The sequence below is a fragment of the Chlamydomonas reinhardtii genome, chromosome 6, assembly GCF_000002595.2.
Source record: "Chlamydomonas reinhardtii strain CC-503 cw92 mt+ chromosome 6, whole genome shotgun sequence".
Taxonomy (NCBI): Eukaryota; Viridiplantae; Chlorophyta; class Chlorophyceae; order Chlamydomonadales; family Chlamydomonadaceae; genus Chlamydomonas; species Chlamydomonas reinhardtii.
The window spans coordinates 7675112-7691793 of record NC_057009.1 but is presented as its reverse complement, the minus strand read 5'-3'; the positions used below and the strand labels follow the sequence as shown (position 1 = coordinate 7691793).

The window sequence follows — 16682 nt, the reverse complement described above, 5'->3', positions numbered from 1 at the left end:
CGCGCTGCACTTCTGCGGTGCCTGCTTCCACCTACATCCACTGACTCCAGCTCCCAGATTACCGGTATGACCCGACGCGTGCCTCATGCTTTACATGAAGGACTGTCATCCACACATTTGCGCAACCTGAATCAGGGTGGAGAGGTCGAAACCGGGCAGCAGCCCCTTGCAAAGTCCACCAACGCAATCGTCCAGCCCAAGCTTGTGTTGTTCAGGTGGTTGCCCTCTTGCTCGGAAGCTGCACCTGCCCCGCCCCCTTGCAGCTGCGGTGGCCCGGGTGGCGTGCCTATGCCTGTGCCTGTGCCCTCGGCGGCCCCCGTTGGGGGGCCATCTCTCACAGCTGCTCCCAGGTGCTACACCGGCCCGACAGCAGCGCCACACACACCTCGGCCCCCTGCGCCGTCCACTGGTTCAGCCATACCGGCTGCGCCCGCAGCACCGCAAACAAGCCGCCACCACTGCCGGCACCGCTACTGCTGCTACTGCCGCCCTCGGTACTGATGCCGTGAGTAGAGCCGTTCACGTTGCCTTCGCCGCCAGCACCCAGTGCAGGAGCAAACGACACCTGAGGGGCTGGATCCAGAGTGACAAGGTCCAGGGGGGGTCCCGCGTTCCGTGGCGCTGGCTGCAAAGACCGGCTCGTTGCCCGCTGCAGAGGCGCAGTCTGGGTCTGTGGGGTGGGGGTGAAGCACACGAGCAGAGTGTGCGCGTGTGACCATGCATCGGGTAGTCGTGTGCGTAGTGCGGTACGCGGCCACTTGCCAATGCCTGCGGCAGTCCTGTCGACACCAGCTGCCCCTATCCTCCCCCTTCCCACCACATTGTATCCAGCCGGTGCCACTCACGTACGGCAATCTGGAACGAGTGGATCTCGGTTCTGTTGCAGCTGCCCTCCCCGTCGAACCGGGTGAAGTTGACACGCAGCGTCCAGCACATGGTGTTGCTGCCGGGTGTCGGCCGACGCACCGATTCGGCGTCCACGGAAAAGATGCTTCGCTCCAGCTGGCGCTCGCAGCTGCGGATGTAAGGAAACTGGAGGCCCGTGGGTGGCAGCGGGCGTGGCGGCGGCGGCGGCGGGTCGGGCGGGCGCGGACTGGGCGGCAGTGGCGCCGCGGGGATGGCTGGTGGCGGCGAGGGAACGTCTGTTGGAAAGACATGTATAGAGCAATTGTTGTAACTGCTTATAACCGTAGTAGTTTGTACGGACACGACCGCCTAGGAGCTATCCTGAAACTCTATCAAGAGCAAGTGTCTGCGCGGTCCAGGTCCCGAGTGGCGTCACTTACCGGGTGACATCCACAGGAGCTGCAGGGAGAAGAGCGCGATGTCACTGCCACCAGGCGCGATGGGCCCACTGGCAGTCCGCAGCGCCGCCAGCTGGGATCCCGCGGGCACACCACCGTCCGCTGCGGTGCTGTTGCTCCACACACGCCAGCTGCTACTGCCGCCGCCACCGCCGCCGCTGCCGACGCAGCTCGGCGCATCAAGCGTAACAAACTCGTCTGCCGGCGCGCCAACGTCATGTAGCATGATTTGAGACACAGCCGAGACGCTGCTACTGCCGCTGCCACTGCTGCCGCTGCTGCTACTGCCGTCTGCAGATTCTGTCGGCAGTAGCAGCCGCGTGCAACAGACGCCCACCGCGTCCACGCCGCCGTCATCCAGCGGCAGCGTCCTGGCGGATGGCGTTGCGGAGGCTGGGGCTGTAGCAGCGCCGTGCACTGACGCGGCTGTAGCAGCGACCTGACAGGGCGGTCCGTACCTGCGCGACAACAGGGAAGCGCCCCCACAGAGCGGCAGCGCCTATGTGCGCAGTGCGTCTTCGTCATTCCATCCATGCGCGCATGCACGTGCCCCCCCGCCATGGCTAGCCGGTGCTCCCGGCCGCCATGCACTCCGCGGCCAAGACAGCATGTTACTGGTAATCACAGCAGGGACATGCTGCTGAGTCAGCCCACCTTGCCATGGAACCCCAGCGCCCACCGCCCAGTGCCCACCCACCTGGCCTGCAAGCGGTTGACCAGCACTGGCGGTGCACCAGCACCAGTTTCAGCACCGGCAACTGCCGCACGCAGCGGCTGCAGCAGGCGAGGCCCACACCGCCAGCCGCTGCAGCAGCAGCGCGCCGCGCCCTGCCTTCAGATGCGGCACCGCCAGTGCCGCCCAGTCGTCTGTCACTGTGATGCCGCCCGCCACTGGCGACGGTGGCGGCTGCCCGCAAAGGATGTCGCTGGTCACTGCTTAGGGTACCCATACGGTACGGTAGATGAGTGGGCAAGTCGGAGGTCATCAAACAAAACACTGAGCAAAGACACGAGGATAGTTCAATGACCTTGCCTGCTTCCCTACCAACCTGCCAAGGCGGATGGTGTAATGGCCGGAAAGGACCAGGGCGGCGGCGGCGGAGGGGCCGAGGGGCGCGCGGGGAAGCGCGGAGTGGGATTGGGTGGATGAGGCCTTGCTGGGGCATTTGGGGAAGGAAGCGCAGACGGTGGCGGGCGTAGTGGGGGCGCAGGCGGCGGCGAGGGGGGCAGGGGAGGCGGCGGCGGCGAGGGCGGGGGCGGCTGTGGCGGACGAGGTGAAGGCGGCGGCGGGGGAGGAGGAGGCGAGGGAAGCAGGGGTGGGCTGGGAGGCGGTGGCGGTGGCGGCGACAGCTGTTGACACTCGGATGCGGAAGTCGCATACCGACAGAGTGACACCACGACATTGCCTGTTTGGGCATCCCAATGTGAGCGGCACTAAGAACACGTGCTTGAAGGTGTGTTTGGCGCGGGCGCGTGTGCACCAAGCTGACCCACATCACTACCGGGGATCTCCGACCCGCCCGACCCAGCGCCCACCTGACGGCTCCACTCTGCCGGTGCGCAGGAGCAGGCGGCACGCGACCAGGTCGAGCAGCGGTGCGGCCGCAGCAGCACCACCACTAGCAGTAGCACCAGCAGTAGCAGCTCCAGTGCCGCCGCCGCTGCCACCATCCACGGTCAGCGTCGCAAGGAGATTGAACTGCGGGTCCTGCCAGGACGCCGTGTCGTCGGCAGACCGAGCGGCAGTGTGCACGGCCACCTGAGGGCGTGTGTTTAAAGTGCACAAGCACAAGGAAGGAAGGTCGATATGTGCAGGAGCCGGCAGCGAACAGAGGTGCGAGGCAGCGGCGTGGGCAAGGATTCACCATGGGTTTACGTAGAGCCCGTTAAGTAGGATGTGCCAGAAATGCAAAGGCGTGTGTAGTAGGTCAGCAGGTGCCGATGGCGGGAGCTAATACGCAGCCCACCCGCCAAGATCACCAGGCCCCAGCCGCGATACGCGGGAGGCAGATCGGCATCAGCAACAGCTGCCCCAGCGGGCGGGGACTCCACCGCGCCGCCGCTGGCGCTGCTGTTACCGGTTGTGGCGGCTGCGGCGGCGGTGGGGGCGCGGCGGTGTGCCAGGTACAGGTTGAGGCCGTAGGAGGCAGGAGTGAGCCAGTCGGGGGTGATTCGCACCACGCCGCCGCCTGGTTCAAACTATAAGGTGAAGGGCACGCAAACGCGGGACAGGCATCAGCAGCGGCAGGGGTGCAACCCACGCCCCAGCACTCCCAGCAACCGCGGCAGCCGCCCGCACAATGAGGCCACCTGCGGCGCGTTGGGGCACACGCCGCCCAGTGGCGGGCACAGCGGCGCACCGCCAGCGGCGCCGCAGCCCAGTGCACTGGAGCGGTCGTCCTCGCGGTCCGTGTCGGGGGCCAGGGGGCCAGCGGCCACGCCGGCATGCTCCAACTCCCCAAGCACGTGCAGGAGCTCCTGGCGGGAGCCAGGGGAGGAAGAGAGTAGGTATAGCGTGCACACAGCACTGATGTTCACTGTTGCGCAGAGGCTGGGGGGTTCACTTCACTATTAGCATTAAAGCCAGAGACACGAGCGACGCATGGGCAGGGGCTCCAAGTAAGGCGCAGTAGTTTGGCGTGCAGGACACGCAAACACACAAGGCGGTCATGTCAGAGGGCCTGCCTCATCCGTACAGCTATGCGCCGTGCACCGTGCACGGCTGCTAACCCCGCTAAGAGCTGCCGAATTTATGTTTCCCCAGCCGCCTGACAAATGGCTTTTCCGCACGTGCGACCAGCTGCACTCACGTGCTCAACCACCCAGGTCATGTGAAGGCCGCGCCCCGGCTCCGACGGCAGCAGCACCACGCCCCGGCACCGCCGCGCCAGCTGCACAACGACCCCACGCCCAGTGGCAGCACGAACAACCAGGCCGCCACATCCCCACTGCCACTGTAGCTACTGCTACTGCCGCTGCTGTCGTCACCACTGCTACTGCCGTTGCCCAGGGGCTGCAGCTGCTGCTGCAGCCGGTCTGTGAGGGCTTGCGACATCCGCAGCTCATCGCAGCGGCCGGTGAAGAGCTGGCGGTCGTCGTCGCGGCTGCAGCTGAGGTGCAGGTCCACCAGGTCAAGCTGGGGGGAGAAGGCGCCGCGCGAACAGCCCGACAGGGCGTCGACCGCCGTGTGCAGCTGCGCCCGCACTTCCTGTGTGAGTAGAGGGGTGTGTGAGAGGGGCGAAGCACTGCAGCGCATGAAGAGCAGGCGGCGGGATCGGCACTGTGGCCTTGCCATACTCCACAGTACGGGTACGGGTACGGGTGCGGGTGCAAGCACTACTCGGGTAAACGGCTGTCCGAGGTTTGGGCTGGCTCCATGCACTCACACCAGAGAGGATTGGATGCCGTGTGCACGGTTTGTCGTTCATACAAAGACATCCACGCCCACACGCACACGCGCACACTCACCGACAGAGAGCCGCCGGGCGGCCAGTCCGCGCCCGGGCCACACCTGAGCGACACAGACGCCGCCATCACACGCAGCGACCCTGCCAAACCCGCCGTAAGCAGCGCCGCCGGAGGCGGCGGCGGCGGGCTGGCGGCGCCGCTGCCCACCGCTCCGCCCGCTGCTGACCCCGGCGCCCGCCCCAACGCTTCCAGGCTGAAGCACACACGCGTCACGGCCTCGAAGGCACATTGCAGCCACACGGGGGCTCCGGGCCGCAGCTGCGCCGCCAGCATGGCCTCCACCACCTGACCGCTGGGGGCAGTGATGCCCACAAGGTAGGTTGCGTTGACCTGCCGGCGGCACGGCACGGGCAGCACGGGCACCATGTCCGTGTTGCTGCCTAGAGGAAAAGGGGTTCAAGGGCCCACCCCACACGTCTAAGGTGTGTAAGTGTTCCTCCCGTATTTACTGAGGTGTACGAGTGCTGATCGCTCCTCAATACCATGGGCCCGTGGCTGGCTGGGGCACGCATGCATGGGTATGGGTATCGGTGGGTGCCACATGATTGGATGCACCATAAATCTGCGAGCCCCCTGCTGCAAGCAAGCCAGCAAAGCCAGACCGCCCCACCATTCCGTGCGCGCGCGTACACACACACACACACACACGCACACACACACACGCACACACACGCACACGCCGACACCCACCCACCCACCCACCCACCCACCCACGCACACACACACACACACACACACACACACACACACACACACACACACACACACACACACACACACGCACACACACACACACACACGCACACGCCGACACCACCCACCCACCCACCCACACACCCACACACAAACACACACACACACACACACACACACACACACACACACACACACACACACACACACACACAGCACGAACCTGTAGTAGGTAGGCAGTGCCGCGGTCGCTCGGGGTCGACAGCAGCACTCCCTCCAGCCGACGCGACTGCGTGGGTGGCCAGGGCGGCTGTGGCGCCGCCGGGGCCCCCGGTGCGGCAGGAGGCGGCGCTGGGTCCAGGGGCAGGGGAGGGGGCATCGGTGATGGAGGAGACGGAGGCGGAGGCGGAGACGGAGACGCGGCTTGAGTGGAGGGGAAGGAAGGCCGAGGATGCGCTGGTGCGGGTGCGGGTGTGGGTGCGGGTGCGGGTGCCGGCATCCGCAGCGGCGGGCGTGGCGCAGGATGCGCGTCTGCAGCCGGCAGCGGCGGCCGGTTATCACCGCCGCCGCCGTACCGTCCGCTCCCAGTACCGCCGTACTCCCCAGCCCCCGCCCCACCCGCATCACCCCCGCCGCCCGGCGGGTACGTGCCGGGAAGCGGGCTGCCGTACCTGCCTGCTCCGCCACCTGGCGGCTGCGGTTGGTAAAGTGGTGGCCGCGGCGCCGGCGGCGGCGCAACATACGACACGTAGCCTGGGGGCGGGTAGCTGCCGCCAGCTCCGCTGCCGCCTCCGCCTCCGAGGGGGTAGGCAGCAGGCGGCAAAGAATGGGGGCTGTAAGTCGGTGCCCGCGGCGGGTAGGTCAGCGCTGCGGCCGGTGGCGGACCGCCGTAGTAGCCTGTTGCTTCATGGGTGCTGTCGGGCCCATATATAGCTGGGCGCGTATTGGGGTTGGGTGGCATATGGGGCGCTGCCAGGCGCGTAGCCTGCGGCAGCAGCATTGCCGGGGATCGAGGAGGGAAAAGGGTGAGAGGGGCAATCAAGCGTAAACGAAGGGACTGCGAAACTGCGCTTGAGCGTGAGCAGCAGTGTAGGCGTTCTCATATGGATTTCACACTGGGTAACGCCAAAGCGGGTGCGAGAGGCGCGCAGACTGCAAGGTCGCTTCAACTCACAGCCAGGTCGCTTACCTGTGCCGCATACAAACAATTTGAGGACTGAGCAAAATGTAACCGTGAGTTGAAGATGCATTCGTTGCCACAACCAACCGCTTCATGAGTCGAGTACCTGCAGCAGGCTGACAGCTCAGGATTCTGTGTCACGTGCAAAGTACTTCACGTTAAGTTCATATTGCGGCAGGCATGCAAATCACACAGGACTGTCGCGCGTCCTGGCGCGTGCATGCACCGATCAATTGTCTACTGCATTCGCACGTCGCCGTCCTCTGCCCTCAACATTATAATAGTACCGATATCCAAACTAAGTGAGTCCTGCGCGGTGCCGATAACCCGCCCACACCACGCAACCCGACGGGCACACAACCCCGCCCCCTGTCCCGCCGCGACCTTGGCTGAGGAAGTAGGCATTCACTACACTTGTCCTTTAAACAGTGCACAACTGGATATGGCACCCGCACATGGATTTCGCAGGTTGGCACCCAGGCTGCTTTCCGCACGCACCATTTAAATGGGTAAGGGCAAAAGCCCCTCAAAAACAGGGAGAAGCGGCTTGAGGAGCAAAACTCGCGGATCTCTTTAGTAAAAGGCGAAAGAGATATTCGCTACGCGTTCAGCTCACCGCAGATACTGCAAAATGATGTGTTGACACACCCGACCCAGGAGACCGTGTTTGCGCGGGCAGACCCTGCACGATGGTGGGTGGGCTTTCATGACTCAGGGCTTTCATGACACACACATTTCCCCGCCTGGGTTACTTGGTCCAAGCGCTGCTGCGCTGCAAGCATTTGGGCATTGAGTATGCATAACAACAGCGCTGCTCACAGCTATGAAAGTGGCAGCGTGTATGTTGGGGGGCAAATGCTATCCATGCCTTTTAGCACGTCGAAAGCCGCCGAAAAGAGGCATCCAGGGCAGAATGCCGCACTAGACCCTGGTCTCCGCTCATCCACTGGATGCTGGTACGATCTCTCTGCTTACACGTGCTATGTGCGCCCTCGACCTGCCCCACCACAAACGAACACAGCCAGGCATGATCACACGCACACACCTATCACGCTGGCGTCATGCATCATGTCATCATGTGTGCTCGTCTGCAGAGGCAGCAGCTCTGCTGACCTCTCCTCGCCACATCCACCACGCATACGTCGCCCACCAGCCCTGCAGCGACATGCCAAACAGCTCATTGCAACATACCGTAAGCACTTGGCAAGTTGGCAAGCAAATGTGTAACCCCAGGAACCCAACGTGCGTACCATGAAGCCACTCGCAAGGAGTGCCATTGCCGTGCTCAGCTGCCGCTCGCTCCACCCCAGTCCGTCCAGCGCCCAGCCCGCCGCCAGTGAGGAGCTGGCTTCAGAGATGGTGAAGAACACGAACTCCACCGCAAACACACGGCCCCGGATGCCCTCGTGCAGGCGGTGCTGCAGGATGGCGAAGGAGTGGATATAGAGCGTGTTGCTGCCTGCGTGAAGTATTTATGGTGGGACGCAAAATGAAGTGAGGCCGGTGCGAATTGATTTCCCAGTTGGCATGCAACGTAAGCACAGGGGCCCACTGATTTCACCCGTGCCAGCTGCCACTCATGCAAACGAATTAAAACAGCCTTATACCGTACGGTGTACTGGCCTGCAGCGCGAATGCACGTGGCCGGCAGAATCCAGAAGATACTCGGGGCCGCCGCCATCACCGCGTAACCCGCCGCCAGCAGCCCAAAGGCCGACGCAACGGACACGCGCCAGTAGCGCGCCACGCCCGGCGTGATGGAGTTGGCGATGAGCGGCCCCACCACGCAGCCCCCGCCCACCGCAGCTAGAATGAACCCCAGGGTCTGGTCGGGACCGCCCAGGGACTGCATAGCTCGGTCCGTGGAAAACCTGTTATAGTTTGCACATAGCAGACAGCACAGCAGCCAACACAGTGGTGATACCGGCAACATTAGGAAGCAGTCGCAAGCAAGGGTGCCAGTTTTTCGTGTCAGGACCGGGCGTGCCACCCGCAGGCCATCACCACCCCCACCGGCACCTTTGTGCCCCACGTGCGCGCGCGTGTCCGTGAACGTACCTTCCGTTCAGGATATCCGCCGCGCCCCACACCATGGCACCGGTTGCCTTGATCCAGATAAGGATCGCCACATCCCAGTTCTGCCTCTGCGCTATGAAGGCCAGGGCGCCACAAGTGCCGCTGGCGCCGCACATGCTCACGTCTTCTCCCTCCCCTGCCCCTGCGCCTAGGTTCCCCGGTGAACCCGCGCCGTGGCCGCCGCGCGACGGAGCGCCGCGCTTGTGCAACAACCCCGCGTCGTCAGCCTGACTGCTGTGTGTCGCGAGGAGTGGTTGCAGCTCCGGCGGCGCCTCCACTTCTGGCGCTGCTGCTGCCGCCGCTGCGGCCGCTGCTGCTACGGAACCCATGCCGCTCCAAGGGCGCCTGCGCAGCATCATGTTCAGCATGTGCATCATGTGCGTGGAGAACAAGGTGCACGGCATGCGCTCCAAGGGCTGAAACTCCTGCTTTCCACTGACCTCCATGCCAGCTCAATCCACACTCCGTGTCCTTACCGGCTGCTGGCAGCGCCGCGGTGAGCTGTCGCCAACGCCAACGGCAGCATCAGCAGCGCGGCTAGCAGGAACGCCGCGCCCTCGACACGGAAGCAGGCGGCTGTGCCGTACAGTGCAGCGACGTGTCCCGCCTGGGGCGTGTGTGTGCAAAACACGGCAGCAGGGTTACGGCGGAAGGACCGCGGACAAGCGGTTGCAGGGGCTTGGTTCGCAGGGAATCGGCAGGCAGACGAGCAACCGCATACCTGCGCACGGGGTCCCTGCCATAACGTCGCAACGTCACATGTACAGCAGCAGGTGTGCCAGTCAGTTGCCAAGCATCCTTCAACCCGCAACCCAGCCACACCCCACACCCCAGGCCCCGCGCCCCAGGCCCCACACGCACCAGCGCCGCGCCGCCCAGGGCCATGAGGCTGAACCCAAACGTGTCCAGTGTGCCTGCCACGCAGATGAGGTGGCGCGGCACCACGCCAGGAATGGCGGCCGCCCGCGCCGGGTCGTAGAAGGCCTGGGCGCAGTACTGGCAGAATATGAGCGGGTACAGCAGCCTGCAGGCAGGCGGGAGCGGGTGAGCGGGTGCGGCGTCGCAGGGGTGGGGGGGATGGGGGGGGGAGGAGGAGGAGTCGTTGTGACGGAAAGGCCAGAGGCTTCGAAGCTGGGGGTGCCGGCTGTGAGTGTGCTGTGTATCCGGCTTCTTTCCTTCGCCAGGCAGGGGTCACCTGTGCGCTTGCGACCCCTGCCCCACCCGCAGCCCTCACCATATGTTCTGCTGCTGCTGCACCAGCGGCAAAGTGAAGCTGACCGCCCCCTCCGCCAGACACACGGCCACCAGCAGCGCCCCACGGTTCAGCCGGTCCGCTGCCAGGCCCGTCACGGGGAACAGAAGCAGGTACGGCACGCGGCGGCAGATGAGGAACAGCGCCGTGTGCGTGGCGGCATCAAAGGGTGACAGGTGCGAGATGATGGCGTAAGCCGCGATGAAGGTGAACCTGCGAAAGGGAAGATACATCGGCACAAGGTGCGCGTCTGTGGGCAAGCTTGGGTGCGGGCTCTGCTCTGGGTTTGCCTCCCATTGCATGCACCGGAATTCCGTGACCGAGTGCCACGTCCGAGAAGGGCCCTACAACTTAAGTGCGCGACAGGCGCAGACAAATAGCATTCTAGTCATTGTCACGCTGTCTGCGCCTTGAGAATGCGTACCAGTTCCCCGCTTGCTTGACGCATTCGGCCAGCCAGATGCTCGCATACACTGGATAATTGATTATGCATTGTAAATACTCCTTGGCTTGGGTGGTGGTGCTCATCTCGGGCAACAGGGTTTACATGGTGTCTCTTGAAAGCACCACTTCGCCATTTGTCATATTAAAGACTTCTAGTGCATCATTACTACAGATGCTACAATTGTTATGCTGGGACAGTCGGAGGGGACTGCAACGACAAAACGGTTAGCCCATGCACGCACCCAGCCCCTGCCCAGTCCCTCCCCAGCCCCTACACGCGTGGTCAGCGTCTCCCGGGCAGCAATAGCCTAGTGCGCGCCATGAGGCTTCGCTTGCTCACCTGTCACCCGCAGTGCCAGACCCCACAAGCACACTACCGCGCAACTCGCAACCAACAGGGGAGGCCCCGGCACCCCAACGTGCCCGCCCTCCACCCTTCCATCACTGGCCTGATCCTCAGCATTCGCGCTCGTCATAAGTACGCAATACCAGACCTCCCTCGGACTGTCGTCACGTAATCATTAAGCAGTGCAGTACATATGCAGTACCCAAACGCACCTCGCTCTTTCCATTCACGTACGCGTCCGATTGTCCATGTACCCCTTGCATGACAGCATCACGCCCGGTCATCACCTGTCCACACCGGCCATATCATATCCGCAAGGCGCCCTTACTCAGCTTGTCCCTTCGTTCCACTCTTCACCCCGCCACCGTCAACACCGTCAGATTCTCTTAATCTCCACCTCCGGCGCCACCGGGCGCTAGCAGGCGCCGCGCCACTTCCTCCTCATGCCGGTGCACCGCCGCCGCCCCTCCACCTCCACCACCACCTTTGCCTCCACCTCCACCCTCCGCCTCCTTCTCCTCCCGCTCCCGCTCCGCCTGCCCCTGTACCTCCTCTCCCTGCTCCTTCATCAGCGCCAGCCGCGCCTCCGACGCCAGCACCAGCAGCGTGTGTGTGAACGCCCGGAGGTCCAGCGCACCCAGGTCGTCCACGGTGTGCACGTGGTGCAGGCCCTCACACACCACGTAGGCCGCGCCCGGCAGCAGCTGCACGTGTGGGCAGGCAAGTCGATGTTGGGATGACAGTGTAATGCAGCAGTGAAGGCAGCGGGCTAAGCAGACCAGAGCAGACGGCAAAGCGCCACCCATGGGTTGTGACTGCGTGGCGTGTGGCACGTGCAGAAGTCGGTAGCAAGGCTTCCGGTGATCGTGTGTGTACGCCGCTAGCTGCATGCACGCATGCATGTGCCCCCGCACGCACCTGGCTGGCCAGCGGCACGCAGCCGTCATTGGGCGCCCAGCCCATCGCGTCCATCACCATGCGCTGCGGCAGCAGGGCCACACCCACAGCCGCCTCCACAGCAGCAACCCGCAGCAGCCGCGGCGGCGGCCACCGGGGCCAGCGGTAGTGCGACGCCAGCGCCACCACCGCCACGCGCCGCAGCACCGCCGCGATGCGATCGCCGTGTTGCGCGTGATATGCGCGGCGCGCCGCCGCCGTCATGTCGCGCAGCACGCCCGCCTCGCCGCCGCCCACCACCGCCAGCAGCCGGCCCCAGGTCGCCTCCAGCACCGCACTCACCAGGCTCGAGCTGGTGCACAGGTCTGCCATGGGCGTGCCGCCGAACACGCCGTTAAGGGGGAGGAAGCACTCCACGCGTTGCGACACGGCGGCGTGGGCCGGGTTGCACAGCAGGTCCAGGGCGGCCAGGGTGCCGTGGCTGTGTGCCAGGATGATGACTCGGTCGTGTGGGGCGGTGTGTGCGGCGATCTGGGCCGCCAGCGATGCGCTGTTGCGGGCGGAGGTGCTGCAGCAGCAGATGTTGCCGACCAGCACTCGCATGCCCAGCGCCTGGGCGGCGGCGGCCTGCGGCGGGAGTAGTGCGGGTGGCGGCACGCTGCGGGTCGTGGCAAGTAAGGAGTGGGGAAGAGGCGGCAGCGCTACCGCAGTACGGCAGTCCATGCATTACAGCGCATGCTGGGGGCTACCGTGTCTAGGGGCGGCCTAGATAGCCGGAGATAACGACGGCGGGCAAGGTGGTGCAGACTGCACGACTGCAGTGCAGCTGTGCAGGTCAGAGTCTCTCAGGCCCCTGACTCCTTGTGACTCCCGCAGCAGCTTATGACAGTGAGGGCGCTCACCTGGTGGTCCAGGTAGGCGCCCAGGCAGGCCCGGTACAGCGAGGACAGGTAGCCGCGCACGATGACGAGCACGCGCTGCCGCAGCTGGTCCCGAAGCTCCGGCGTCATGAAGGCGGCGGGCTGTTGCAGCACCAGGCGGAAGCGCTCGGTCTTGTTGCGCGGGTCGGTGGGGTGGAGGGCCGCGGGTGCGGGTGCGGGCGACGGCGGTGGCAGCGCAGCGTCGGTCGGCGCCAGCGGGGGTTTTGCCGGAGAGGCGAGAGTGCAGGCGGGCGGGAGCCTGTGCGGGGGTGCCGCAGGAAGGTCCGGGGTGAGTGGGTGACACGTCAGCGGCGGACAGACGGACAAACGTATTAGAGTGAAGCCGATAGTATCACGCGCGTCAAGGACTCAGCCGTCTTATTTAGAGTTCCGGGCGTCCGCGGGAGTCGCCATTCCGTTCCCGCGAATCCGCACCATTTGCTTGCTTGCGCTCCGAGGCTCGCGCATCTCGCCAGTGAATCGATGATATTATACGTTGAGTGCCATCGCTCCTCCGCCTTGCTATCGGCAGTGCGTTTTAAGCCGTCCGAGAGCTCCATTCGCTGCGTCACCGTTACATGCCGAACCCAAAAAAGCGCCTCACGCGGCGATCAGTGCTAGTCTGGCCCTTCAATTATTCGGGTTCTGGCCTGTTGCCGCCTTGCAGTTCCTCCGTCAAGCAATCGGTCCAAATCGCACAAAACCCTAGTCCCCTGATCGCAACGCGCCTCCCTCAGTCGGCTTCCTACCTCGCCCGCCTCCGCGTCGTCCTCGTCGTCCCCGGCTGCAGCATACGCCCAGCTCACGTCGCTAGCCGCCCTGCACATGCGGCGTGACCAGCGGCGTCCGTGCCACAGTGCCCCACCAGCGCTGCCGCCTAGCTGCTGCGTACGCAGGGCAGGAGACACAACGCGGCCGCAGCCCGCGTCGCGGCCGCCGGTGTACGGAGGCCAAATCTGTGGGCACGGGCGCGGGGCACGTCGAGGCACGCCGGGTAACATGCATTTGCATAAGCCTACTGTAACCGACAACCAACGCGCTTCAATTCTACTATCACCTCACTTCTAACTTCAGCTCCTCTGACGATCTGGACCCTGACCCCGACCCGGACCCGGCCACGACGCTGACCCGTGCGCTTGGAGATGATCAAGCGACCGTGGTGTACGTGGCGGTTGCTATGGCGGCCCGCGCCTCCACTGGTGCTGGTACTGTCGCGCTTCCGGGCGCGTGCATGGATCGACCGATCAACCTACTGCACTTACAGGGCGCCGTCCTCTGCCCTCCATTCAATAGTATGGTAGTACTGATAACTATGTGAATTCTGCCAATGCCCCTACCATGAAGATGCCTTCAGGCCCGCCGCGGCGTCTACGTAGCGTAGATGACCCGTCTTGTCTAGATGATCTCGTCCAACCCGGTCTCACCTGCGCTGCGCGCACCGTCCAAAGTTGCAGTCACTTCAACCCCACAAAACTGGTCGGGGGAAAAGTCCGACTAGATTCTGACCTTACCGATCTCCCCCTCCCCCCCCACACACGCCTGTCGTCTCAGATTCCTAGTCCAAAATTCCGCCCACTGCCCTCGGCGAGCAGGCAGGTCGCCACTTCCACTTATTCATAACATACAGTATGCCCTGTAAAGGCATTTAGGATGGTTTGGGCTTTGGACGGTGCCGCGTGAATGGGCACGCCCCGGTGAGACCGGGTTGCACTTGTCTTTATTCATTTCTCATGTGCCTCCTGACTCCAGTGTGTCAAAAACCAGGGCCGCCCACATCCCTTATGTCCATGCCATCCCTCAGGTCCACGAACATGCGCATGCAAGGCCCATTCATGCACGGTGCCAGCGCTGTTTAAGCTCCGAATGGTCAAGCTGGGACATGGGCCGCGGCATGCCCCATCCAGTTATCAGCTATCAGCCTTGCAGACCCCCCGCAACGTCACAGCGCTAATGCGCGACCCCCTATGCAACGCTGCGTGCCCATGAAGCACTGGTGGCAACCCACACCGGCCCTCGCCCTCGAGGCCGTGCAGCGAGGCCGAGGATAAAGGGTGGGCTGTAATGACGGGACGCGCCGCTGGCAGCTGGGCACGGGATCGGTATGCGGGATAAAGGGTGGGCTGTAATGACGGGACGCGCCGCTGGCAGCTGGCGCCACCAGCTGGCGCCACCAGCGGCGCGTCCCGTCATTACAGCCCACCCTTTATCCCGCATACCGATCCCGTGCCCAAACCCCGCCCACGCCGCCGCCCACTCACTGCCCCGCCACTCGTCTCCCGGCCGCAGCACGGAGTACAGCGCCGAGGCGATGGCGTGTGTGCCGCTCACGAACTGCACCCGCATCAGCGCCGCTACAGCGCCCATGATCTGAGCCATGACCTGTGTATGCAGGTGCGCAGGTAGTGGGAGTGGGGGTTACATTCATGATTCTTTAAGAAGTGAAGGCGTAGGTGGGGGTGCGGGTCAGCGGGTGTTGATGGCGGTGCTGTCATGGGCGTCGGGTGTTTCCGTTACACCCAGAATTGGTCTCGAGGTGTGCGCATTAGCCCCAAGCAGGTGCCACTGCAGCCATGCCCGCAGTCCATAGCAACTACATCAGGCAGTTCCCCATGGCTGTCACCCCATTCTACCAGCTTTCCCCACACCCATCCACCCCCACTGCCCAGCACCCCTTCATCTCTCCCCTGACCGGTCCCCATGCCACCCACATCTACCTCTTAACCCGTGCCTCACACCCTCTCTGCCTCTTTCGCCGCCTGGGCTTGTGTGTAGCCTTGTCTTTGTTATCCCTTCTTTATCCTACTGCCGACACGCCTCGGCCCTTTCACTGTGCCCTGCCCTTCCGATTTTTGCCTTGCCCTTTTCCCACATGTCGTGCTCCTGGCCCGAAGCTCCCTGCCTGGCGTCGGGGCTGCTTTCCTGGTCGCCAGGTAAGTCGTGGGTTTTGCTTGTCGCGTCCGCGTGCCTGTCTTGTGCTGTTGTGCGCGTCACCGAGCCCGGGCGGCGACATTTATCGCCGGCGCCGCTCGCCCTGCTGCTCCGCGACGCCTCGGCCCACAACCCATAAGTATTATCGCTCGCAACTAACGCCTCTGCCTGCACTCCAGTTTTCGTTGGTTTGGGTTTAGTTTGGGCTGGTATATACAACACCCCCCCACCCCCCCCACCCCACACCCCCCACCCCCCACACACAAACCCACAACTCCCCACACCCACACCCACACACAAACCCACACCCCCACACAAACCCCACCCATTTCATGGGCCCTGCCCTCCACCGGAGTCTCGGCCCACGCACCCCATCTCCAAACTCACCGGAGCTAAGTATTCTTGGTTGTGAACGGACAGCATCGGCAGCAGCAGGGTTTGTGGGGCCGCGGCACAAGGAGCCCAGGATACGGTAGCGGCAGTTCAGTCGGTGCAAGCCGCCACGCCTTTGCCACCGCGGCTATGTCCCCTCCCATGCCCCCTCCCTCACCATCCCTCCCTCCCCTCCCTCCCTCCCCTGCCTCCTCTCCCTCCCTCCCTCCCCCCTCTCCAATCTCACCGGAACTATGCATTCTTGGAAATCAGCAGTCCAACTACGCTGCTGGGGTCCACGGGAAACTGCGTGATAGCCCCAAATATCAGGGCCAGGAAGATTGCAACCAGCACCGGAAACGCGAGCGCCAGCAGCACGAAGAACTTCTGCTGCTCCACAAAGCCCGTCTTCATGGTCTCCTCGACCCTGCTGATATGGCCCTCCATGGTCGCCTCGACCCTGCTGATATGGTCCTTCATGGTCTCCTCGAACCTGCTGATATGGTTTTTCATGGTCACCTCGACCCTGCTGATATGGTCCTTGTTGGCAACATCCTTCATGGTCGGAAACACTTGCAGCAAACGCTCCGCCTGGTTCTGCGTGAAGTGATCGCCGCTGACGAGAGCATTGCGCGCGTAAAAGGTTGCTGCGCTCGGCGTCGTAAAGCTGCTCGGTGGCTGCGCCACGCGGACTCGCACGCAGCGCCGAAGCGCAGCGCAGCGTCCCAGGCCGCGCCGGTGGGAGAGTGCACGCCATACTTATGTCCAGCAGCTGTTTGGGTCTAAATTTCTCTCGGTGGTT

General features: G+C 64.0%; 6 protein-coding genes across 7 annotated transcripts; all 6 read right to left on the bottom strand.

The window, feature by feature from the left end:
• Positions 1-2: 2 nt before the first annotated feature.
• Positions 3-2444, bottom strand: CHLRE_06g301806v5 (uncharacterized protein). Its single transcript, XM_043063618.1, has 5 exons — positions 2354-2444; positions 2002-2237; positions 1287-1762; positions 846-1142; positions 3-670 (listed from the first exon to the last, which is right to left on the bottom strand). The coding sequence occupies exons 3-5, from the start codon at positions 1528-1530 to the stop codon at positions 480-482; spliced, it is 732 nt and encodes a 243-aa protein (XP_042924324.1). The 5' UTR covers positions 1531-1762; positions 2002-2237; positions 2354-2444; the 3' UTR covers positions 3-479.
• Positions 2445-2612: 168 nt separating this feature from the next.
• On the bottom strand, positions 2613-6674 carry CHLRE_06g301802v5 (uncharacterized protein). Its single transcript, XM_043063617.1, has 7 exons — positions 6655-6674; positions 5689-6450; positions 4773-5102; positions 4115-4512; positions 3272-3782; positions 2841-3063; positions 2613-2710 (listed from the first exon to the last, which is right to left on the bottom strand). Exons 2-4 carry the CDS (start codon positions 6424-6426, stop codon positions 4132-4134), a joined length of 1449 nt encoding a protein of 482 aa, XP_042924323.1. The 5' UTR covers positions 6427-6450; positions 6655-6674; the 3' UTR covers positions 2613-2710; positions 2841-3063; positions 3272-3782; positions 4115-4131.
• Positions 6675-6732: 58 nt separating this feature from the next.
• On the bottom strand, positions 6733-10324 carry CHLRE_06g301800v5 (uncharacterized protein). Of its 2 annotated transcripts, XM_043063615.1 has the most exons (10): positions 10248-10324; positions 9956-10186; positions 9583-9745; positions 9198-9328; positions 8704-9066; positions 8269-8516; positions 7896-8104; positions 7691-7800; positions 7262-7327; positions 6733-6751 (listed from the first exon to the last, which is right to left on the bottom strand). In XM_043063615.1, the coding sequence occupies exons 1-8, from the start codon at positions 10268-10270 to the stop codon at positions 7720-7722; spliced, it is 1449 nt and encodes a 482-aa protein (XP_042924322.1). In that variant the 5' UTR covers positions 10271-10324; the 3' UTR covers positions 6733-6751; positions 7262-7327; positions 7691-7719. The 2 variants fall into 2 exon arrangements, with proteins under 2 accessions (XP_042924322.1, XP_042924321.1); XM_043063616.1 differs by having other exon boundaries at positions 6733-7327.
• Positions 10325-10372: 48 nt separating this feature from the next.
• On the bottom strand, positions 10373-13244 carry CHLRE_06g301750v5 (uncharacterized protein). The gene is made up of 4 exons (XM_043063614.1): positions 13016-13244; positions 12563-12839; positions 11682-12287; positions 10373-11467 (listed from the first exon to the last, which is right to left on the bottom strand). Exons 1-4 carry the CDS (start codon positions 13138-13140, stop codon positions 11150-11152), a joined length of 1326 nt encoding a protein of 441 aa, XP_042924320.1. The 5' UTR covers positions 13141-13244; the 3' UTR covers positions 10373-11149.
• A 348-nt stretch (positions 13245-13592) lies between these two features.
• CHLRE_06g301725v5 (uncharacterized protein) lies at positions 13593-15024 on the bottom strand. The gene is made up of 2 exons (XM_043063613.1): positions 14839-15024; positions 13593-14664 (listed from the first exon to the last, which is right to left on the bottom strand). Exons 1-2 carry the CDS (start codon positions 14942-14944, stop codon positions 14543-14545), a joined length of 228 nt encoding a protein of 75 aa, XP_042924319.1. The 5' UTR covers positions 14945-15024; the 3' UTR covers positions 13593-14542.
• Positions 15025-15078: 54 nt separating this feature from the next.
• CHLRE_06g301700v5 (uncharacterized protein) lies at positions 15079-16674 on the bottom strand. Its single transcript, XM_043063612.1, has 2 exons — positions 16128-16674; positions 15079-15676 (listed from the first exon to the last, which is right to left on the bottom strand). Exon 1 carries the CDS (start codon positions 16439-16441, stop codon positions 16133-16135), a length of 309 nt encoding a protein of 102 aa, XP_042924318.1. The 5' UTR covers positions 16442-16674; the 3' UTR covers positions 15079-15676; positions 16128-16132.
• Between the last annotated feature and the right edge of the window lie 8 nt (positions 16675-16682).

What these genes read in the sequence shown, in the direction of transcription:
- CHLRE_06g301806v5 (XM_043063618.1), bottom strand. Translation starts at nt 1,530, where the DNA reads ATGCTACATGACGTTGGCGCGCCGGCAGACGAGTTTGTTACGCTTGAT. An exon ending in GCTCCTGTGGATGTCACCCG is followed by an intron (nt 1,143 to 1,286) that starts GTAAGTGACGCC and finishes TCTTTCCAACAG; the next exon opens with ACGTTCCCTCGCCGCCACCA. An exon ending in CTCGTTCCAGATTGCCGTAC is followed by an intron (nt 671 to 845) that starts GTGAGTGGCACC and finishes CCCACCCCACAG; the next exon opens with ACCCAGACTGCGCCTCTGCA.
- CHLRE_06g301802v5 (XM_043063617.1), bottom strand. Translation starts at nt 6,426, where the DNA reads ATGCCACCCAACCCCAATACGCGCCCAGCTATATATGGGCCCGACAGC. An exon ending in GCACTGCCTACCTACTACAG is followed by an intron (nt 5,103 to 5,688) that starts GTTCGTGCTGTG and finishes TGCCGCCGGCAG; the next exon opens with GTCAACGCAACCTACCTTGT. An exon ending in CGCCCGGCGGCTCTCTGTCG is followed by an intron (nt 4,513 to 4,772) that starts GTGAGTGTGCGC and finishes CTACTCACACAG; the next exon opens with GAAGTGCGGGCGCAGCTGCA.
- CHLRE_06g301800v5 (XM_043063616.1), bottom strand. Translation starts at nt 10,270, where the DNA reads ATGGGAGGCAAACCCAGAGCAGA. An exon ending in CGCGGCGCTGCCAGCAGCCG is followed by an intron (nt 9,067 to 9,197) that starts GTAAGGACACGG and finishes GATGCTGCGCAG; the next exon opens with GCGCCCTTGGAGCGGCATGG. An exon ending in TCCTTGCGAGTGGCTTCATG is followed by an intron (nt 7,801 to 7,895) that starts GTACGCACGTTG and finishes ATGTCGCTGCAG; the next exon opens with GGCTGGTGGGCGACGTATGC.
- CHLRE_06g301750v5 (XM_043063614.1), bottom strand. Translation starts at nt 13,140, where the DNA reads ATGGAGCTCTCGGACGGCTTAAAACGCACTGCCGATAGCAAGGCGGAG. An exon ending in GCGCCTACCTGGACCACCAG is followed by an intron (nt 12,288 to 12,562) that starts GTGAGCGCCCTC and finishes CTCCCGCCGCAG; the next exon opens with GCCGCCGCCGCCCAGGCGCT. An exon ending in GCGTGCCGCTGGCCAGCCAG is followed by an intron (nt 11,468 to 11,681) that starts GTGCGTGCGGGG and finishes CCACACGTGCAG; the next exon opens with CTGCTGCCGGGCGCGGCCTA.
- CHLRE_06g301725v5 (XM_043063613.1), bottom strand. Translation starts at nt 14,944, where the DNA reads ATGGGCGCTGTAGCGGCGCTGATGCGGGTGCAGTTCGTGAGCGGCACA. An exon ending in GGGAGACGAGTGGCGGGGCA is followed by an intron (nt 14,665 to 14,838) that starts GTGAGTGGGCGG and finishes TCCCGTGCCCAG; the next exon opens with CTGCCAGCGGCGCGTCCCGT.
- CHLRE_06g301700v5 (XM_043063612.1), bottom strand. Translation starts at nt 16,441, where the DNA reads ATGAAGGATGTTGCCAACAAGGACCATATCAGCAGGGTCGAGGTGACC.